The sequence below is a fragment of the Dendrobium catenatum genome, unplaced genomic scaffold, assembly GCF_001605985.2.
Source record: "Dendrobium catenatum unplaced genomic scaffold, ASM160598v2 fragScaff_scaffold_716, whole genome shotgun sequence".
NCBI classification, from domain to species: domain Eukaryota; kingdom Viridiplantae; phylum Streptophyta; class Magnoliopsida; order Asparagales; family Orchidaceae; genus Dendrobium; species Dendrobium catenatum.
Window position 1 is genome coordinate 17286904 of NW_021319178.1, and position 23253 is coordinate 17310156.

Genomic DNA, 23253 nt, shown 5'->3' on the forward strand with positions numbered 1-23253 from the left:
TTGTTGTGGTGAATTTTACTACATACATTTACAAGAGGGTCAACAATTATATTAAACTTGAATCCTATTTGAACTACATTAAAATAAATGCTACACTCCAAAATAATTAAAATGTTAACCTGTTTGAGAATGTAAAGAAAAGTACCACAACTAGGAGGACCAATATGCACTTCTAAAGTGACAAAAAATTGTTATAAATGAAACTTTAATGTATCAAATCATAACTGTATAGACTCTATTGGATTGCTTTACTCATGTTATTAAAATAATTATGAGATGATCTATAGGAGAGGAGAATCCTTCTAAGAGAAAGAAGCAAATGTATGTGAGAAAGAAGACAAAAGAACTGACCGAAGTAATATTTGAAGAAGCTATAACTTATTGAGTTACTGTTGATGCTAGCCTTGCAAACATGAACTAGAGCGAATTTGAACGGTGTCGGGAGAATGATCAGAGAAGAAACGAGAGGGTTCAAGACTTGAAGGTGTCTGGGAGAACGAAGAGGAAAGAAACCCAATTTAGTCGTTCGGGAGTTAGGGCTTGAGCGACCGTTCGGGAGAAAGAGTAGGGAAGAAAGTTCGACGTCTGAGGAGAAAGATTAGGCAAAACACAAAAAAAAAAACAATTTTGACATTTACCCTGTTTCGCCTGTCTTTTATCCTTTCGTACTTAGAAGCACCATTTTAATTTTTCTGGAATAATAAAATAAACAAAATTATAATAAAAATATATAATATCAATTTAATAAATATGTAAAGTTTATTTTAGTTAACATATATTATAATATTTAATCACTTTAAAATTTATTAATTAACAATAATTATATCATTATGTGATCATAAATATAAAATACTTGTATTATGTATATTTATCAATTTTATAATTAAATATTAATCGAGTTTTTATCAAGCTTAATGTCGAGCTTGTTCACGAGCTTCAAATGATGTTGTTCGTGAACATAAATGAGTCGAATACATTATTGTTCAAACTTGTTTATTTAAGGACCAAGTATTTAAAATATCGTTCAAGTTTATTTGTTTAGTTAATTATACGATCACAAATGAGGTTTAATTGAATCGAGTAACAAGTCTCTTGTCGAATGCTTAGTTCACTTGCAACCCTAGCGAACGCTTGCTGAATTGAAGAATTTCTCTATTGTCTTCTTATTAGCCGTAGGCCTAGGGTTTGCTTTCCTCCTCCAACAATACGACTTCACCTGTGTAGGTAAGAGTTTTGAACGAGTTGCTAGAAACACCTTTTCGCCTCCTTCGACAACGTTACTTGCTCTCCGTTCTTCTATTGGATCGGAACTAACGACGACAACAGAGGGAGCTCCTGCAAGTAACCATTTTCTCCCTTTTGCGTGCTTCTTTAGCGAAATCCCATAAACCCGCCGAACTCTCCAATTTAGGGCTGTTTGACAATGGGATTTATGTATGATTTGAGCAAAATAGGATTTATAGCACCGTTGGAAGTTAAGAGGAAGAAATCTTCCATCTCATCATTTTTGCGGTAAATCCTGTATTTACTAAATCCTACGGTTCAGCGGATTTAGATTTTAACGTGCGGGAGGGGGGAGAACCAACAACGAAACTTGGCTTCCAACGTCAAGTTATAAATAATCGCCTTAAATCAGATTGCATTACCGAACAGCTCCAAAGGATTTAACAAAATCTAACCCTTATATTGTCAAACATTTTTCAAAATTTAACTTGAGCAAAATTTACTAAATTCTGATTTATAAGATTTAATAAATCCTATTCAAATTAAATCCTACTCGTTGCCAAAATATTTGCTGGAAAAAACAAAGGTGAAAATGGGGATTTATTCCGCCGGGAGATTAAGGGGCTGTTTGGTTGTCTGAATTAAGAGTGTAAAGTAAAATAAATACAAGTATTTATTAAATTGGGTTGTTTGGTTAATTTTGAGCGGAATAAAAGAAAACCATCCGATGCATTAGAGGTGTATTACAGAAGCTGTTTTGCGGGAATTAGAAACCCGCTCAATATGAGCGGGTTCTAAATTTGCTCGACGAAAATGCCTCGGCGTTGTTGCTGTTCGACTTCATTGCTTCGCAGGAGGTGTAAGATTGCACGAGAGGCTTCTTCGGCTCCTCCTTCCTTCTTGTTCGACTTCACTCCTTCGACGATGTTCCCTTTTGCCTGTCGGATCAGCACCGCCGACATTCTGAGTTCCGATACCCGTTGTCTCGCCGAACCTCACCCGCCTCCCTTCTCCTGGTGAACACACCTGCGACTCCACCGGAGTCGTAGCCGTTTTCTGTCAGAGGTGACTTGTAGCAGGGCATGATGGTGCGGTACAAGCAGGTTAAGATCCAATAGATCTAGGGAATGGCGATTAGGGCCATTCCGATGATGGGAAACCAGCCACCGTCACCACGGCACGTCTTTATCTTGCTTGGCTTATCAGGTTGTATTTCTTAAGTCACTAGTATAACTGTATTGCTTACTTCTCCATGATGTTCATCTTCTTACTCGACGTGCCTTGATTTGCGAAGGAACGAGGAGAGGGCTCCGTCGCCGGTAGATGAGATCGAGATGGGGGAGGGATGAGAGACCTGAAATATTCAAATGATATGATGCCATGGGTGGGGAGGGATTAAAGGACAGAGAATAGCAGAGAAACGTCAGGGAGTTCACAACAGCATTTTGTTTCGATCTGTTTCTACCTTGCTATTAAGAGAAATGGTTTTTTTATAAATAATATAATTTTTTTTTTATTTTTTTTATTTTTTTGTGAAGGAACCTTTTTTACTAATTAAGATTGCTAATCTTAATTCAACCTTTCATCTCATTTATATTCTTTGTTACACCTTGGGTCCATAAAGTGGTAGTGAGATGTAATAAAAATATTGACATTAATTATTCAAATAAGTTTTAAAGGATAGGATCACGGAGCTCATTTTGATCTATTGGTTAAGAGTTTTGAATATATGATAATAGTACAACAATGAAGCAAAAATAATTACTGTGTAGTTAGTTTACTAAAAATAGGGCTATGTTAATAATAAAATATGATTTTCATGAATAAAAATTTTAATATCCAATAAAAGTTATAGACATAAAGTATATATCACTTCTATAACATCAAATAATATTAATTATTATAAATACACTGTTTTTATAAATACATTTGTTTTAATGCCAAAATAAATTATTTAAAAAAAATGCTTTTACTTTACTTTGGATATACCTAACCAAATAAGAGAATTAATTCTTATTTTGCAGAGAACCAAACAAGCTCAAAATATTCGGAATATATTACATTTACTTTATATTGTATTTACTTTACAGTGCATTTTTTTTTTCAGGCAACCAAACAGCCCCTAAGCGTAAATGAGTAAATCCTGTTGTCAAACAGCCCCTATACCTTTCCATAATACCCAAAAAAACCCACCGTGCTGCATCTTCGGTGTCTCCGGAAACTGCGGGATCGGTTCGAAGGACCTGACCGGCTTCTGCTTATCTCTCTCTCTCGCGGGAAGCGAGTGAGTATTCCCTGCTGCAATCGAAGGCGAAGAGTACAAAAAGCTCGAGGTAACCTGTCCATCGGCTTCTCAGGCTTATCACCGCTGCGTCTTCTTCCCGTGAATAATCGTTGGCAAATGTTAGCGTGATCGAGCCTTGTCCCTGGCTCTCCTCCGGATTTTCTTTACCGAGATTGAAGCTGCGTCGCAATGGCCGACGAAGAGTCTACTCTTCCTTCCCATCGCCGAGACGGAATCAAGTCCTCAGGTGAGGTTTTTGCTCTTCACTCCTCCCGTTCTCTTAATGAGAAATTGCTTTCAATTTAGCACTTCCTCCGCAACTGCTATGCTTGAACGATGTTACAGCGGAGCTGAGCTTGATTCTCTTGCTTATCTGACCTAATCTCCATTGACGAATAACACTAAAACTAAGAATATACATGATTATTGTTCTGCATCCCTAGTGTATTAGCTGGAACCCTGCTAGGTCTAATAATTGACAGTTTATATATTTTGTTGTTCGTTTAGTTTATTTTTTTTTTTTTTTTTTTTGTGGATTCAAAAGCTGAAGAAGGGCTAAACAGACGCAGTAAGGTTGCTCCTTATCATGTTCTCATCAAAGTTATTGTTGAGCCTACTAGTCTCATGTAAAAACGGGATGAATAACCAAAAATTAACTGGGATATTGCTGCTCCTGCTCATGTAGTTGCCGAAGTCATTGTCTGTCAACTACTTCCAAGAAGCTTGTGAACCTTTCTATTTGGTCCAAAAATCTTTTCGGAAAAAATCAAATTTGATATGGACAGGATTATTCTAGTAGTGCATTGCAATGCCTTACAAGTTTCTGCAATTGTCATAATATTATTTTAGTTGTCCAGAACCGGGATATTTAGGTGGATCAGATCAATATTTTCTTAACCTTTACCTTATAATATATTTTTTGTATGCCCAAGGAAAGTCACAGAAACTAGTCCAAGAGGGTAGGTTTCATCTTCGATTGGGTTTGATGCTATGCTTTATTACATACTTGGATAGTTAAGTCTCGTTTTGGTGGTTTTAAAATTATATGGAAATGGCATGGGGTTAGATAAAGTCACGAACACTGTGCTCTAAAATCAGCCAGGTCGCCATAGAGGCAAAATTCTACAGGAAAGGTCATCAGAACTGAACGATAAGTAAAGCCTTATTTTATTTTTAAATCTGTTATTGTATGGGTTGTAACACTAGGAGAGGATTGTATATTGCTAGTCCTACTATGACATGTTGTGTATAAAATGTTCCATTGACTTTGTTTATGATGCCCTGGGATCATGGCTATACTGCTTCTCAGAATTTAATGGTCTCAATAAGCTTCGGTTTGGAGTAATCTCCTTGTGAATTATGTCTACCATGTGTTGTACGAGGTGAGGTAGAATATGCACTGTAATCCTTTGCGTGCAATTTTAGTTTAAAATTTCATGGTCTTTTCATTAAGATCTTTGTGGATTAGGTTGATTTCCATTTCTACAGAGCTGACCAAAAAGGAACTTTTCTTACAGTTCACAATATAGCAGCACAACGAAGACGGAAGCATGCTATTACGTTGGGGAAAGAAAGAAGAGAAGTGCTGATACGCACAAAACGCATGTGTATAGAAGGGCTTGCTAATTATAATGAAGAATCTTTGGAGGCTAATATGTTGATTGATGAAGAGAAAGCAGCATTAGATACCCAGACTTCTAAAATTGTAGAAGACCTAAAATCTGCTCTAGGGCTTCAGTAAGTGCTCTATGATCGCTGATAAAAAAAAAGTGCTCGATGATCAACTTGGACTTATTATTGATGACATGCCAATAGTGTCATCACTTTTAGCTTTGTAGAATAATATCACTTTCTCTTCTTCATATTTAACATTGTTTGCTACGTTTATCTTTTGACAATTTCTCAAGTTCAACATCATTTGTTTTTAACATGGTGAGTGTTATCAGACTGCAGCAATACTTTACTTTCATAACGTTTTTAGAAAACTAATTGTTGTTACTCTTCTGGTATTCATGCAATTTTTTGTGCTCCTTGCATTCCTTAATTTTAGTTGTAAATTTTCTTTGTCAAACTTTAGAGGAAAAGTTCCTACAGAGAAAAAGGTTGATATGCTTCGTGCCTTGAGACATCTTCTTTCGAAGACTGAATTTCCTCCAATTGATGCAGCTATCAGAGCTGATGTTATTCCTGCCCTTGTTCAGTGTTTGTCTTTTGGATCTGAAGATGATCAGGTTCAATGATTTTAATCATTCCCTTGAAATATTTTAGAAATTGCATATGAATGTGGTAAAGTTATTTTATTGGTTCATTTGTTGCTGTTTCCATTAGTAATCCTATCAATAATTTTTTTGCTAATTGTATATTTTGTGCAAGCATGCTGCTTTATTACACATATAAAAGTCATTGTTTTTGTAGTATGCCTTAAGCATTAATAATCTCCTTCTATGCTTTCTTTTCTTTCGAATTACTGAAGGATTTTGCTTTTTCTCTTTGATTGTAAAGTTGCTTGAGGCAGCTTGGTGCCTTACCAACATTGCAGCTGGTGAGTCAGAAGAAACTAAATCATTACTACCATCACTGCCGTTACTAATTGCTCATCTTGGAGGTTGGATGCCTTCCCTAATTTTACCTCTTTTATTTTTTGCTTTATTTTTTTATTGTCATTCAAGCATTTCATCTCCAAAAACATTATTTAGTTGAAAAATTAGCTCTTTGAATTGACTCTCTACTTTGTTTCATCTGTTTGGTCTTTCATAAGTGATAGAAGACATAAAGCCATTATGGCTGTAACCTAGAATCCATGTGAAAATGCAATAAAGGAATGAAGTCAAAATTAATATTGTAAGTTGTTAAAAAATGAACAACTCATCTACATTAAGAACAACTAAAAAGCTTAATTTAAATAGAAATATATGTCAATGTGTCAAACAATTGACCCCAAATAGTTGCAGTGAGGAGCTAGCTGCTAATGTTGCAGCTTTTATTGATGACATTGTAAGTGGGCTTGAAAATGACACTGGTTGAAGGTGTTAGTTGAGTGATTTGGAGTTAGTGACACCTATAATAACTTTTTTCCTTTGATGATAGAGTGGGTCAAATTGTGTGCAGTTCTAAGTATCACTGGAACGAAAATGGCACTTGTCTTGAATAAGATTATGGAGTTTCTATAGTCATTTGCAAAAAGCATTGGGATATCTAATTTGTATTTCAATCATTGTCCTCTTTTCTTCATTTTTCTTGTTTGGTGGTTCGTACCTATTATCATTTAAGCTTTTGAACATTCTTATTGTCATTCTCTGGTCAAATCAAACCAGTGAAATGCAAGTCTATGAGACGCATGCCTAAATAGCCTTTGTTATCAAGGTATTATTAACATGTTTAATATCCTCATCCAGCATTCTGCCAAGGAATTAATGAAATAGTTTAACGTGCAGTTTACGAATTGACTAAATCCTGATATGATTTTATTTAAATTAGTTAGCATCATTGAATTTGGGAGAAACAACCATCAAATAAAACAGTACACTTCTAATGTATCGCTCCTCTAGTGCTAAATCTCAGTGTTTTGCTAGTTGCTTGGATTAGTTCAGTACTTAATTTATTTATTTAATTTGTTTCCCTATTTTAGAGAAGAGTTCTTTGCCTGTTGCTGAGCAATGTGCATGGGCATTGGGGAATGTTGCTGGTGAAGGAGAGGAACTGCGAAACATTTTACTTGCACAAGGAGCTTTAATACCACTTGCTCGTTTAATGGTCTCTGATAAAGGATCAATGGCACAAACAGCTGCTTGGGCATTGTCAAATCTTATTAAGGTTAACATCTCTTTCACTTTTGGTGTTTTTTTTTAATTATTTTTTTATTTTTCAATAAACCTATGCGCTAATAGGAATTTTTATTTTATGGGGCTCTCTAACTTGATTCTGTCATCAATTAACTCTGTTATTGATTTTTCTAGTTTTCTTATAAACTTAAACTCTCTGAGAAATACTATCAGACTATCAGTATAACTATACAGAACAGTTCTTTGGAAACAACCATGCGTCCATCTCTTTTGATTCATTTTAACTCTTATCAACCTTGTTCTCAAATGTTCAAGGTTATGATGTTGGAAATTATTTTTTATGTTAGCTGAAAAAAGAGGCAAGGAATTTGTTTGCATCATGATAGGAAGTGCTTGTAGAGATTTTGGAAAAGTCTTGGCTGAAATCTGATTTCAGCAATGTCTGAAAACCAACGACAAGAAAACTAGGAATAGAATACACAAGAATATTTTTTTTTATTGAAAGTTTTATGAAAGAAAAGACTAGATACAAGTGGATCTTCAATTGGAGAGGAAGATCCAGCTCTCCCAAATCTCTAGCCACCCGCTAGGGCCCAAACACACTAAGAACAATTTAAATTCAACAAAAGGCACATATCCCTAACCCTAGAAAAATCACTTATTTAAAGCAAATAATAAACAAGAAATACTCAAACAACCCTCCCCCAATTCCCTCCCAAATCTGTCATATTTCCTTAATTATTTTCCTCCCAAACCATCCCCCAAAGCAGCCATTTTCAATTAGGAAATATTTTCTAATTAATCTGCCCCCAAATTTGCCCTCTTCAATTAGGAAATATTTCTTAATTAATTAGCCCCCAAATCAACCCCCCATTCCCTAAATAATTCCCTCTCATATTTGAATTCAAATAAGATCTCTTGCCCTAAATAATTCCCTCCAAATTATAATTAAAACTTTCCTAAAACTCTCATATTTGTATCATGTCTGCTGATTTTATCTTTTCCACATCTTTTTCTCCTTCAAAACTCTGCAGCTCCACAAAAAATCCCACTTCTTTACCCTTTTTTCTTCTTAGAAGTGGCTTCAAAGGTAGCATCTCCTCTTCTTCCCCCCAAATTTTCACCTTCAGATTTTATGTTATCCTAACAGGTGGCTCTTGATGAAAGGAGCTCTCTTCATCAAACACTTCTTGTTTGATCTTTTTTACCTTCATATTCGGCCATGGGAATCCCGATCAAGTCTTGATTAGGGTTAGCATTTAGAATCGTCGGTGGGGTTTTGTATCGCATCTCCTTCAGAATTTCTTTCCCTTTGGTTTAGCCCGAGGAATCGTCGGTGAAGCCTTCGACTTCATCTTGATCATCTTCTTCATCATATCCTCCAATTTCTCAAAGCGGTTCTTAATAGATGAGAGCCTTCCTTCCATGCCCAATTATTTTTTCTCCTTGCCAGCTGTGAGTTGTTCCATCTCACATTTCAACGCATCCATCTTCATTGCTGCCATTCACAGATCTAGGTTCCAAACCGCCAAAAACAACAAAAAATCAGCGAATCTACTCTTCAAACAACGAATATTAGCAATACGGGAAATAAAACGAAGCAGATATCAATGATGAGGACTTAAATTTCAGCCTAGGACATAGCTCTGATACCAATTAATAGGAAATGCTTGCAGAAATTTCGGAAAAGCCTTGGTTGAAATCTGATTTCAGTAATGTTAGAAAACCAATGACAAGAAAACCTGGAGTAGAACACACAAGAACACTTTTTATTGAAAGTTTTATAAAAGAAAAGACAAGATACAAGTGGATCTTCAATTGGAGAGGAAGATCCGACTCTCCCAAATCTCTAGCTGCTGGCTGGAGCCCAAATACCCTAGGAACATTATAATTTTTGCAAACAACACATACCCATAACCCTAGAAAAATCACTTAATATAAACAATAAACAACAAAGACCCAAACAACCCTCCCGCAATTTTCTCCCAAATCAGCCCTATTTCCTTAATTATTTTCCTCCCAAATCAGCCCCCAAATATGCACTCTTCAATTAGGAAATATTTCCTAATTAATCAGCCCACATTCCCAAAATAATTCCCTCTCATATTTGAATTTAAATAAGATCTCTTGCTTTAAATAATTCCCTCCCAATTATAATGAAAACATTCCTAAACAATTCCCTCTCGATTCCTCCTCCCTTTCCCTAAATAATTCGCTCTTAGAATTTTGAATCCAAATAATATCTCTCGCCCTAAATAATTCACTCTTTATTGTAATTATAACTTTCCTAAATAATTCTTCTTTGATTAAGAACCTTCCTAAACAATTCCCTCTTGATTAGGAAACTTTATAATTCCTTCCCAATCAAATGGGCTTGTCCATCAATACTCCCCCCCAAAGTGCCACATTCTCTTCTAGGTGGAACCAAGGAAACTGCTGCTGAAGCATTGAACTGAAAAATAGACTGTCACTGGGTCGAATGATCCCCGCCTCCAGCATCTTCTTGATCAATCTCTCGATCTCATCCTTTTGGGGTTAGGGAGAATGGTATGGACGAACATTGATATGTGAGACTCCTTCCTTCAAAATGATAACATGCTCGTGTTCCCACGTAGGAGGCAACCCCTGAATTGGCTAGAACACCCATTGATATTGTTGTGGGAGGTTGAATCATGTCTGATGCTTATATCTCCTCCCCATATTTTTCTCCTCCAAAACTCTGCAGCTCCACCAAAAATCCCACTTGTTCATTTCTCCTCCTTAGAAGTGGTTCCAAAGGTGGCATCTCCTCTTCTTCCCGCCAAATTTTCACCTTCTGATTTTCGGTTGTCCTAACAAGCGGCTCTTGATGAAAGGAGCTTTCTTTGTCGAACACTTCATGCCCGATCTTTTTTCCTTTATATTCAGACAAGGGAATCCCGATTTAGTCTTGATTAGGGTTAGCAATTGAAATCGTCGATGGGGTTTTAGATCGCATCTCCATGAGCTTTCTCATCATTTCCTTTAGAATTTTTTTTCCCTTTGGTTTAGCCCAAGGAATCGTCGATGAAGCATTTGATTGCATCTTGATCATCTTCTTCATCATATCCTCAAATTTCTAAAAGCTGTTCTCAATAGATGAGAGCCTTCCTTCCATGCCCAAATATTTTTCTTCCTTTACAGCTCTGAGTTATTCCATCTCGCCTTCCAACACATCCATCTTCATTGCTGTCATTCATGGATCTAGGATCCAAACCGTGAAAAACAACAAAAAATCAGCGAATCTTCTCTTCAAACAACGAAAATTAGTAATACAGGAAGAAAAACAAAGCAGAAATCAGCGATGAGGATTTAAATTTCAACCGAGGACACGACTTTGATACCAATTTGATAGGAAATGCTTGAAGGAATTTCGGAAAAGCCTTAGCTAAAATATGATTTCAGCAATGTTAGAAAACCAATGACAAGAAAATCAAGAATAAAAAACACAAGAAGACTTTTTATTGAAAGTTTTATGAAAGAAAATACAAGATATAAGTGGGTCTTTTATTGGAGAGGAAGATCCAACTCTCCCACATCTCCAGCCATCGGTTAGAGCTCAAAAACCCTAAAACAATCTAAATTTAGCAAACGACGCATACCTCTAACCCTAGAAATATCACTTAAAGTAAACAATAAACAACAAATACTCAAACATACCTCTTGCAATTTCCGTCCAAATATGCCATATTTTCTTAATTATTTTCCTCCCAAATCAGTCCCCGAATCTGCACTCTTCAATTAGGAAATATTTCCTAATTAATCAGCCCACATCCCCTAAATAATTCCCTCTCATATTTAAATTCAAATAAGATCTCTTGCCCAGTTATAATTAAAACTTTCCTAAACAGTTCCCTCTTGATTCCTCTTCCATTTTTTTTCCCTAAATAATTCGTTCTTAGATTTTTGAATTCAAATAATATCTCTTGCGCTAAATAATTTTCTCTTAATTGTAATTATAACTTTCCTAAATAATTCCTCTTTGATTAAGAACCTTCCTAAATAGCTCTCCTTAATTAGGAAACTTTCTAATTCCTTTCCAATCAAATCAGCCAGTCCATCACATCATTGTTTTGATAAGAACTCTGAACTACTATATGCAAGCTAATTTATATTTTGTTTTCTTTACTTAGCAAAGACGTTTTTGAACGGAGTAGCCAATTGCCTTTATTTTGGCTGTACATTATGTTTACATGAAGCAGTGGTGCAAACCCAAGCCATATTAGCTGGTTTAGAGTGTTGATTGAAACCAATTCATTTGGTTGGTTGATTTGGTTTTTGGATTACTCGATTGAGGTTTTGGTCAAACATTGGTTATTTTGGGTTGGAAGTTATAAGTCATGGTGAAAGCTCTGTTTTGAAGTGTAAACCTAACCTTCCAATCGCACTGAAGCTACTACCATTCATTCATGCCTATGGTTGGATTAAAAGACATTAATTTTTTTTAACCAAATAGGAGCAGCCAAATGTACATGTCTCGAAAGCAAGATTTTAGTTGACTTTTCAACTTCTAAATCAATTTCACACAAAGCTTTAAGTATTTATTTAACCCCCCCCCCCCCTTAGATCAATAAAAACTTACCCCCCAAAAAAAAAAAAAAAAAAAAAAAATTTATTTACCCACTTTTGTTTCTTAGATCAATAAAAACTTATTTACTTACATCAAACTCATTTTGAAGTGCTTTAGCAAATTGGCCATAAGTAACATTTATTTATTGATATAAGCATAAGGATGGTAGGAAAATGCCATTTGTTCTGGTCATTGGAACAAAATGACGCTTATCCAGATCTGGTGGCAACATTTAGCTTTTGAACTACGGTGTGAACTGGGACGAATTATTTTTTCAGCAATAATTATTATATATAATGAGCATTTTTGTTTCCATTATGATTCAGCAATAATTCTTGTTGTTGTTGTATGATTCTCTTATTCTTGGAGAACGAAGGTGCAATGATTAGGTTGCTACCATTATGATCTGGATTCCAGTCTGAGGCAACCTCTCTGCTAGGTAGGAATAACTTTGTATATCATCCCTCTTGAAATCTCAGTTGGTAGGAGCTATATTCATTGCGTATGTTCTTTTTTATTCTCTTATTCTTGAGTAAAGCAAATATCTTGTCTCAGTAGTCCCGAAGTGGATCCAACTTATTATTATTATTATTTTTTTCAATTAAAAGAAAGGTGGACTAGAGAAAATTTATTATTAGAAGTGCCATGTAAAAATTTTCACCTTCTTAAGTTCAATTATGAAACTTTCTTTCACAGCTTGAGATTTATCATTTTGTTTTCTTTTCAGGTGTTCTAAAAGACGTTTTGGCTATCTTAATACTTCTGAACAATGTTTAAAATTACGTATTCGGGTATTGAGGTGTTTTTTATTCGTGAGGCGAGGCGCAAGCCTCAAGGCGTTTTGAGGCGTAAGCCTCAAAATCAAAAGATTGCGTAAACATAAAATGATAAATTTTTTATATACTAATGAGTGAATAATATAAAACATAAAAAATCATAAGATATGAATTGAAATCAAAATATCCCAATAATAAGACAACATGAAATATAGTTAAACTCAAAATTCTATCTTTCCCAAATCCCAATATTCTTTTCATTAAAATATATTTTCAATTTCCAAAAATAAATAACAATGACATATCACATAAGAACTCATAAGTCATCAGCACTGTCATCACTAAGGGGTTCTTCATTTGAATCATCGTTATGATGTACTGCTCTCTACCCTTCCTCCTCTCCTATAGAGTCCAATGTCGGGCATTTACTTCAAGATTTATGTAAGTTTTAATATATATAGCATGAGGCGTAAACCTCATGCCAGTGAGGCGAGGCGGACCTCAGCCAAGTTGAGGTGCAAGCCTCATAAAAAAAACTCGAGGCGTAAGCATCGAGGCGTTTTTTACTGGAATTGCGCAAAGGCGGGCCTCATATTGCGCAATTTTAAACCATGCTTCTGAATGCTCTTTACATTTATTTACAGGGACCTGATTCAAGGGCTGCAACTGATTTGATTAAAGTTGTTGGCACGCTAGATGCAATAAAACGACATTTACAGATGGGGTTGGTATAAACTTCACCAATTTGATAATTATTATTTCTTGTTTGCATCATTTGTCATTTTCTTTATTATTCTATTATACAATTTTATTGGGAAATTGTAAGTAAAAGGATATGTTATTTCTTTTTTTTTTACCATAAAGATTGTCAAGGTCCAATTCATAAATAAATTCTTCTATAGAACATGTGGCAAATGTTGGTTTTTGGTGGTGGAAAATCATGCATGTAATCCAATCTAGGATTAGGAAATTGATTTAATTTAGTGATTTTATTAATTTCTCTCTTGTCTACGCATCCATTAACTTTTATCTTTCATAAACTAATGTTGGAATTGTACATGGACTTAAATCTTCTCTAATAAATTCATTTTTCAATAAACTATTTAATTGTTTTTCAAGTTCAGCTTGTTTAGGTATTATTCATCATTTCATTTGAAAAGTTAATGATCTTCAAAAATTCAAAATTTAAAATGATCATTGCAATGTCGTTTTATGTCTCCAATAATATTAGACTTTATGATTCACATAAGTCTATGAATAATTAACGAACCATCGAATTCTGAATTAAATACATACATATATCTTTTTTTGGGAATTAAGGATCCCGGGGAACAAACTTTCTCAAGGAGCGCAGCACATTCCTGCTGGATGGTATAATATATCCAATATTGATTATTGAAAATCAGTTATTCTCTTGGATGCAACAAAACGAATTTCAGAATTGCTTATTTTGAACTTGAATTAACACAAAATACATGAATCATTCACTTTTGTCAAAACTCGAATAAAGGATTCAGTGCAATTTACTTGCGTTTCTGATGGTTGTAAACTTTGACCTCTTCATTAGAGTAATGCACAAGGCTAACCCCAAATAGAAAGGACAGGTAATGACGATGATTTCAATGAACAAACAACATTTATTTCATGAAACTTTATCTTTCTCTGGAATTCACATCTGAAAATTGCTAAATATTTCGCCTGTGGACATTTCTTTCCTGGTTTTGTTTCTTCACGAACATGATTAATACTTCATGATAGTTGAACTTTGTCTATTGCATTAATGTATTGACCATTTCCATACTAATAATGTTTCAAGGATTCTTATGCCCTCATGCTCTTGCTTGTTTTCTTATCTGTAGTGCTTTGAGAACATTTTAAATGATACTTAAATGACTGATTTGTCAAACATGTTTAGGGATAATGAATTAGCAACAGAAGTAGCATGGGTTGTCGTTTATCTGGCAGCACTTTCAGAATATGCCCTTCATGTGCTAGCAAAAAGTGAAGTGGTTCCACTTTTAATTGGAAGGTTAGCAGCGTCAGACAATTTGCAACTGCTCATTCCGGTACTTGTTTGACATCAATGTGTGCGGTAGTTTTATAGCTAAATTTATCAATAAGCAAGTTCATTCTCTCGCCCATAAAACTGTGAAATGCCATTTATTATTGAAGTTGAAATCCATTGACATGTCTTGATATTTCTTTTATGTAATTTGGTTGTAAACTATCTACCCAAAATTTTCAGTTCTGTATACGTTAAAAGAATTGGAAAAAGGGATCACTGGATGCTTTACTTGTAAAAGATGCCTGTTGTTTGTAGGTACTTCGCAGCCTGGGTAATCTTATAGCTGGTGCGGATTACGTGATTAGTGCTGTTCTCATCGTTGGGCAGGACATCACAGGTATGCTCATCATGCAGCTCATCTGAACGGGTGATCTTTGGTTCATTTGAATGTAAACTAACACTTTGTGACCTTCAGATCGAGCTATATCAGCTTTAGTCAAGTGCTTGAAGAGTGAAAACCGTGCATTGAAAAAGGTTCTTCTTTCATATGAATACTTCTTCTGGTTTTTTTTTTTTCTGTTTCCTTACGGAATTTTTTTGGCTAAATGGTTTAGGAGGCCGCCTGGGTGCTCTCTAACATATCAGCAGGATCATTGCAGCACAAGGAGTTGGTGTTTTCGAGTGAGGCTGCTTCCTTTTTGCTAGATCTTCTTTCATCTGCACCATTTGACATCAGGAAGGAAGCGGCATTTGTCTTAGGCAACCTTTGTGTTAGCCCTGGAGATGGTGTTCGGCAGCCAGATATTATTGTCAACCATTTAGTTTCACTTGTCAACAAAGGTTGCCTTCCAGGGTTTTTAAACCTGGTTAGATCTCCTGATGTTGAGGCTGCAAGGTTGGGTCTTCAATTCCTGGAACTGGTGAGGAATATTTGCCTTTGCACTTTCTGACTCTTGTATCCTTTATGCAGTACTGTTTCTACTGCTGGTTTACTTTACCTTTCTTCTGCTATATATTGATCTCATCTCTCATTCTTTATTGTATAGAAGTTCAGGTTAGGTTAAGGCTGATAATGAGCTGAATATGACTTGGCTTAGTTTTACTCAAAACTGATTTAATTAACAATCAAATTTTCTCCACACAAAATCACTCAATTCCGAGCCTTCTTGAATTCAATTATGAGTTACTTGACATGGAAGTTAACATTTTGGGAGGGAGGATAGAATCCGTCCTTTTCTAAGGGCTACAAACCACTTACCAATCTATCAACTTGTCTTTTAGTTATACTATGCATCTACCTTAAATAATTGTAATAATTTTGAGCTGGTTTTGCCCAACAATCATTGGCTAGCACCGTAGTTTGAAAGTTGACTAAAACAAGTCTGTCAGTTTTTACCTATCTTGCACCGATACACCTATTTATGAAGGCGTGCTGTATCCGATACACCGATACACGGATACGCCTCCGATACTCCAGCGATACGTGTGGATACGCCAAAGCCGTATCCAATTAAAATACTATTTAATTTTAAAAGGACACGTATCCGATACGCGTGTCCGTTGAAAAACAAAAAGAAATCCAAAGATTCTCTCATTTATGAGATGGATTTGAGTCTCTTGATGATATGAAAATATTAAAAATTACTAATCTTTCACTTGATGAACCTGAAGTAGAAGCTATGATATTTATTGAAGATGATACAGAAGTTCAAAGACTAACCAATGAAGAAGATAATTATATAATTCATTCTATTGAATAGTTGAAACTTCATGTACTAGATAATTTATGTTTATGCTTTTTGTTGTTGTACTAGATATTTAATGCTTACTTATATTTTGATATTATAAGCTACAAGGCTACAAATGATGTTGTTGGCATTTTTTTTGTTAAAATATTATGCTTTGATTGATTTCATGATTTATAAATTATAATGCCGTGTCCGCTCCGTACACGTATCCTGTATTTTTAAGAATTGACGTATCCCGTATCCGTATCGTGTCGTATCCGTATCGGTGCAACATAGGTTTTTACTTGACTACAACATCCTGCAGTTTTTGAGTTGCAGGTATTTTCATCACCCCTATTTATGCCTGCATGCAGTGGAAATAAGAAGGGATGATTGCATAATTTGGTCGGATTATGGTCTCCCTATTATATCAACATATGAATAAATATTGTGGGGGATCATATTACATTTTGTAACTCTCTAATAAACCTTAAGATTTGCCATCACTCCTTAAACTATTTGATTTCAGAAAACTTGCGAGAGAATCTATGACTATGATATTCTTATGAAGATTATGGCTAAGTGGCTAACACACTTGTAAAATGATGAAAACTTTAGGGAACTGCTATTTTTACCGTAGGATGATTTCAGTAGAATGGTTTGCTAGCTACTCGTTTAAGAGTGTTAGAGACGAGTTATGTTTCGTTTGGGACAGTTTTTTTATTGCTTCTTAGAGCAGTTTTTTTATAAAAAAAATAAAATTTTTATACTAAAAAGCTACTCTAAGAAGCAGTAAGAAAGCCGTCCCAAACAAAGCCTTAATTTTCGAGTCTTTCTGACCAAAAATGTTCCTATAAAGCAGTGGGGGGATAATAAGATCAGCAACATGAATTTTTAATTTGCTACATCTCTCACAGGAATAATTAACTTTTTTTTTTATCTATGCAATTGCTTGAAGGTCATGCGGGGAATGCCCAATGGAGAAGGTCCAAAGCTTGTTGAATTGGAGGATGGGATTGACGCCATGGAAAGGTTTCAATTTCATGAGAATGATGAGATGAGGATTATGGCTAACACACTTGTTGACAAGTACTTTGGCGAGGATTATGGTCTTGATGAATGATATACTGCATGAGTGGTTTTCTTCTAATTCTGTTCATTTGTAAATCTTCTGGGAGATCATCCAGTCTTTTTTGCACAAAAACTTGTGTAGAAATTCTAATGATTATTCGTAAGTTTGGATCAAATCTGAGGCACCTGCTGTATGCTTTTAATTGATTAATCTAAAGTACTTGCTTGCATTAACTAACCTTGTTTTTGTTGAACCTAAGCTTGATGCTTGATAGTCTTCTATTGGCTTCCATTTGGAGTTGCTTTGCAGCGTCTATGTGATTTTTTTTGGCCAGTCATTTTGAAACTTTCATCTTTGCAGGTTTTAATTTAGATTTCGCTTCTTAGAATAACTTTTAAAATTTTTTACTAGAAAACAACTTTAAGAAATAGTAATAAAGCCATCCCAAACTAAGGCTTCATTTGGGACGGCTTTCTTACTGCTTTCTAAAATGACTTTCTAGTATAAAATATTCTAATTCTATAAATTTTTATACTAAAAAGTTGTTTTATAAAGCAACAAAAAAGCTGTCTCAAATAAAGTTTAACGCTTTGTTTGGTCCGCGTGGTTGGTCCGCCTCAACCTTACGCACAAATTCGAGCCACACCATGAGTAATGGAGTCAAACAACATCAGGATCGAATATGAGCTAGATAATCTAACGAGCTCAAAATTCTACTCAAGCTTGAACTCGATACTCGATAAGCTCGACTCGCAAGCTTGTTAACGAGTCGAATTCGAGCAAGCTCGAGACTCAGCTTGACTCATTTGCACCCCACCCTCCTCTATCAGAAAAATAAACAATTTTTTTTAAAAATAACAAGCTTTGTTTTGTAGCAAATTTAAATACACTATAATAAAAATAAAAACTATATGTGATGCTGACGGCCCAAATAAATTCAATTGAAATTATTAAAGTAAAAAAATATATATTTTCTCTGCTTAGCCTCACAACCAATCAATTTAACTAACATTATAAATAAAATAATAAGCAGATTCGATACATGTCATAAGGCAATGTTATTGCTGGAAGTGCATTCAATAAGCAGAGCAATAAAACGCTAATGTTAAATAATGTGAAGAAATCTAAAAACGTAACAAAGGCTTGCTGAGCTAACAGTCAATGCATCAGGTAGACCATCTCCAACCGTTCGGCAAACAACCGAATGAAGGCCCTCAAACATCGCAACCGAATGCCTTTTTCTCATGCATTTGTTTTATGATGAACAGTGCGACGTCAATATTGGCGTCGCACTGTTCACCCGCTAAATTTTTATGTCTCAACGGGATTTATCCGCAAAATGGAGAATGACGGTTACGACGAGGGAAGCCTGCAAATTGGAGTTTGATTGGAGCAGAATTACCCTATTTTGAAGTTCTGCTGCCGGTAGAAGAACAGTTTCGGCAAAATTCTGCTAATGATTTCACAGTGATAACATTAGCCGATTCAGGCAGCTTTCCCGTGGATACAAATATAGGAAAAAAACTCAAGAACAAGTCTTCTTCATCGCAGCGGAAGGGGAAAATACTGTTGCTTTCTCACCGCTCACTAACATAATAGAATGAATCCTTCGGCATTAAGTTTTTAAGATCAGCTCAATTCTCTAAGCACATGAAGAAGGTCAGAAACATCAAACATTCAGAAAATAACTATTCTAATATGTATAGCTATTACACTGAAGAAAAAACCTCGGCTTAAGAATTTGGCTTTGCCCCACAAGAATTATTATACTTATTTATGAGAATCTATCTCTACAAACAATAACATTCAAGAGAGTGCATGCATGCCTACTATGATAAGGTCATTTCCTGCGTGTTCAGTTTACAGAATGAAAAATGATATGAACTCGATCCATACTGATGTACGAAAATATACTTGAATCGAAGTAAAACTTAGAGTAGTTTTAAGCTTCCATCAGCCAGTCATCAACGCATTGCAGCCATTGTTCATCAAAACTCAAAGTTGGATCAAATATGGAGGCCAATGTATCCATCTTCAAGTTTGGATCAGTAGAGTCATCGCCATAGAAAGTTGGAGGATTGAGCAGTATACGTTCATCTGACTCTTGTTGCTTACCCTGCAACAATCGTTCTTTAAAATTCTCTAATTTCCCAAACTTCCTCTCGCTATAATCCAATAATGCTCTCTGAAATTGTAGAAGCTCTTCATAACTCATGGCCTCCACTTGAGGTATATCCCACCAAAAAGGCGCCTCTTTTCCGTTCGTGACATCAACAAATTCTGACTTCGTTGTTGAATCTGATTCATTCTCCTTTAGACAGCCAAGGAGGGAGTCTAGGGTTGGAGCTTCCATGGTGTAGAGCTTATCGGCAGGGGAGAACACAATGGCTCCGATTTTAGCACCGCTCAAAGTTGATAGTTCCCTGGCCTTCTTGAATAGACCGGTGCGGCGCTTGCTGAAGCAAACTAATCTCGATTCCTTCTTCTCTACCAACTTTAGCTCAGTCTTTTGTCGCCCTCGCCCAACCATCAGATTATTTATGATTAAAAGAAAGCAAAGAGAGAATAAGGACTGAGAAGAAAGAAAATAGGCTTTGTCGCTCTCAAAGAAAAGATCCCGTGAGAACTGAGGTGAATGCCTTACCTTCGACCCTATCGTCTCTTTTATGGTTGAAAATTTTCAACGGTCAATAGATGGAAAACATAGAATCCAATTTTCAAATTTTCAAATTTTTTATAATCCACGCATGCTCAATTTTGAATTTTGAAATTTTAAATTTGAATTTATTTAGCCTAATATTTCCAGTTATTTTTCTTCTCTAATTAAATATGAAAAAGTAATTAAACAAATTTTATTTATTTGAATATTTGTAGTCTTGTGTATTAAGAAATAAGTTTTTAAAATGATTTGATACTATTTAAAAACAACTTGTTAATATTTGAAATTACATAGTTAGAAAAAAAAAATGGCCAATCATAATTTATGCAAAATTAAAATCCTTTTAAAAGTCTATTTAATTATGAAAGTTTAATTATAAAATAATTATGGGAAGTAATTTGTGTGAAGTTTAATTATAAAATATTTATAGTAGTAGTATATATATTCATAAAAAAAATTTAAATATGATTTGATTTATTATTATTATATAATGATTTAAATTAAAACATATTTTTTTATATAATAAATGAGTCAACTCAAATTTTAATTTGATTTTGAAGTTAATTAGTTAAGCTGAAGCTCGTTTACTCCAAATTTTAATTAGATGTTGAAGACCACTTGAAGTTAATTAATTAAAAAATTAATGAAGCTTAAACTCGTTTACTCCCAATTTGCCATTTGTATAATAAAATGACATACTATGGGTTAACCTGCTGTGCAAGCCCAGATCTCCAAACAGCGAAAATCTTCCTTCTTGAAGATCCCCTCCGCTCCCCTAGATTTTCTTCTCCAATATTCGGAACCTTTTGCAAACCCTAGTTCTCGGACGAACATTAGATGATCCACGATTCCTGAAACCCTACCCCTTCTGCTGTCGTGTCAACATCAATGGCAAAAGAATTCAACGTGCCCCCGGTGGTCTTCCCATCCGGTGCGAGCGCCAACCTCCCCAATCAGCGCCGGGCGCCGGCGTCGGCACCAACTTTCCAGCCTTCGCGGCCGACAGCGGGCCTCGGTCCGAATCCTAACCTTCCTTTCATGTCATTTGAAATCGGTTCTGCTCAACCCTCTTCCTCATTCTCCGCTGCTCCTGTTTTTGCCGCCAGTACTATCTCGTCCGGCAGCTTCGAAGACGAGCCTCCTCTCCTTGAGGAGCTCGGAATCAACACCCGCCAGATCTGGAGGAAGACGGTATCGATCCTAAACCCCATTCGCGTGAATTCCAACCTCCACGAGGATGCCGACCTCTCTGGCCCCTTTATTTTTCTAATGGCTTTTGGTCTCTTTCAACTGCTTGCGGGGAAGTTTTACTTTGGGATCATCTTGGGATGGGTTACTGTCGCTGCACTATTTGTTTACGTGGTGTTTAATATGCTGGCCGGGAGGAGTGGAAACTTGGATCTCTACCGGTGTTTGAGCCTCGTGGGATACTGTATGCTTCCAATGGTCATCTTCTCGGCGATTTCTCTATTCGTGCCTCATGGTGGAGTCGTGATATTTACCATGGGGTCTGTTTTTGTTCTGTGGTCCACGAGGGTATGCACGCAGCTTCTGGTGGAGCTGGCTTCAGGTGGTGAGGAACACCGTGGACTAATAGCCTATGCTTGCTGGCTTGTCTACATGCTCTTCTCGCTGCTTGTCATATTTTGATATCTGTTGAGGTATTATTCACTTTTTCTGTACTACATGTTAACACTGTAGGCATTTCTTTTCAAGATTCAATTAAGCATCCCTTGTTTATTTTCATTTATGATAAACAAATAGTGGCTCATATTATCTGATTTTTCTTGTCTTTGTTATTGAAATGACTTTAAATTGATTGATGTTTTATCTGTATGGATTCTGAAAAGTTCACCCCTGTAAATTCACTGCTGAAAAGTTTATAATTTTAATTTACAATATAAGAGGACTCTTTACTCTTTACTGTTTTTTGTGGATGTCCTCATCTTCATCTATTTAGTAAGGATTTGTTTGGTAATACTTTTAGGTGTTTTGCTTTCTAAATTTTGGACAGTGCAATTTTAATTGATAAGAGAAATTTATGAAGGAAGTTTCCAAATTACATGTGCTCCTCCATGGCTTCATGATTATGAATGTACTTTTAGACTAACTCACCCATCTGTGTGAGAGTAGTGATTATTTATCACGTTATTCCCTACAACATAGCAAAATAGTGGCAGAACATTAGCAAATGAAGCCTAAGTTCATTAGTTTAATCTATCATTTTTGTTTTGGTTAGATTTAATAGCTATTCAATACCCATGCGATGCGAGGGGTGACAAAATAATAAAAATGAAATCAAATGATTAGTTGTACGGTAAACATACCACCCTGAGTTAAAAGTAATTAATGATCGAACAAATAAATTTAAGTTAAAAGGTAAATAAACTGATGTTTTAATATCATCTATTATATGAAATTAGTTTATCAGGAAATAGTTGTATATTGTGTGATTGAATATAAATTTGAGTTAATTAATTAAATTTGAATTAAAATTTAATACGTTGTAATTGTTAACTGGTAAATAAAATGGTTGTAGTTTTTAATTTAAATTCAAAATTCAAAGTAGGGACTTGCTCGATGTGTGGGTTATGTATTGCATATAGTTGCTTTAATTTTCAAAATCAAACTTTTATAACAAAAGGTACGAAGTGTCATCTCTTAGAATCATGTATGCAAAGGTAAGGAGATTGAATTGTTGCGAAAATTCGGAAATAGTTTTTGAATGAAAATAACACTTAAAAATGCAAAATTAAAGGATTTTAGTGAACTTAATGAATTTTTGGGGCGGATAGCGAAAAATGATTGACAAAGGGAATAGGGACATTAATGGATACATGTCAATGGTACAAAATGGCGGGCGCCATGACGCACGACGCGGCACGATGCACAGACAATGCTATTTGCTTGGTGCATCAAATAGCGCTTGCTAATTGCGCCATGCATGAGCAATGATGCATGGTACAAGGCGTAAATGACATGTGCTATTCTGTTGACATGGTATAAATTTTAAATTATAAATTATAATTAATTTTTTTAAGGTTTATATATTAATATCACAATTAACTATTAATTAATTAAACATCAAATTAATAAAATATAAAAAAAATTAAAAGATTTATTTTTTTTGTAGGAT

General features: G+C 35.2%; 3 protein-coding genes across 3 annotated transcripts in view; 2 read left to right on the plus strand and 1 right to left on the minus strand.

Moving 5' to 3' along the window:
• Nucleotides 1-3404: 3404 nt before the first annotated feature.
• Nucleotides 3405-17695, plus strand: LOC110105910 (importin subunit alpha-9). Its single transcript, XM_020835595.2, has 11 exons — nt 3405-3755; nt 5026-5245; nt 5586-5739; nt 6011-6113; nt 7137-7321; nt 13299-13378; nt 14570-14720; nt 14975-15056; nt 15135-15193; nt 15274-15579; nt 17345-17695. The coding sequence occupies exons 1-11, from the start codon at nt 3698-3700 to the stop codon at nt 17507-17509; spliced, it is 1563 nt and encodes a 520-aa protein (XP_020691254.1). The 5' UTR covers nt 3405-3697; the 3' UTR covers nt 17510-17695.
• A 1705-nt stretch (nt 17696-19400) lies between these two features.
• LOC110105913 (MADS-box transcription factor 23) lies at nt 19401-19988 on the minus strand. The gene has a single exon (XM_020835598.1). It carries the CDS (start codon nt 19986-19988, stop codon nt 19401-19403), a length of 588 nt encoding a protein of 195 aa, XP_020691257.1.
• An 833-nt stretch (nt 19989-20821) lies between these two features.
• Nucleotides 20822-23253, plus strand: part of LOC110105905 (protein YIPF5 homolog) — a 12112-nt gene continuing 9680 nt past the window's right edge. The window contains exon 1 of the mRNA XM_020835588.2: nt 20822-21778. Coding sequence (XP_020691247.1) covers nt 21006-21767 — 762 coding nt within the window. The 5' untranslated portion in view covers nt 20822-21005 and the 3' untranslated portion in view covers nt 21768-21778. The remainder of the gene's footprint in view (nt 21779-23253) is intronic.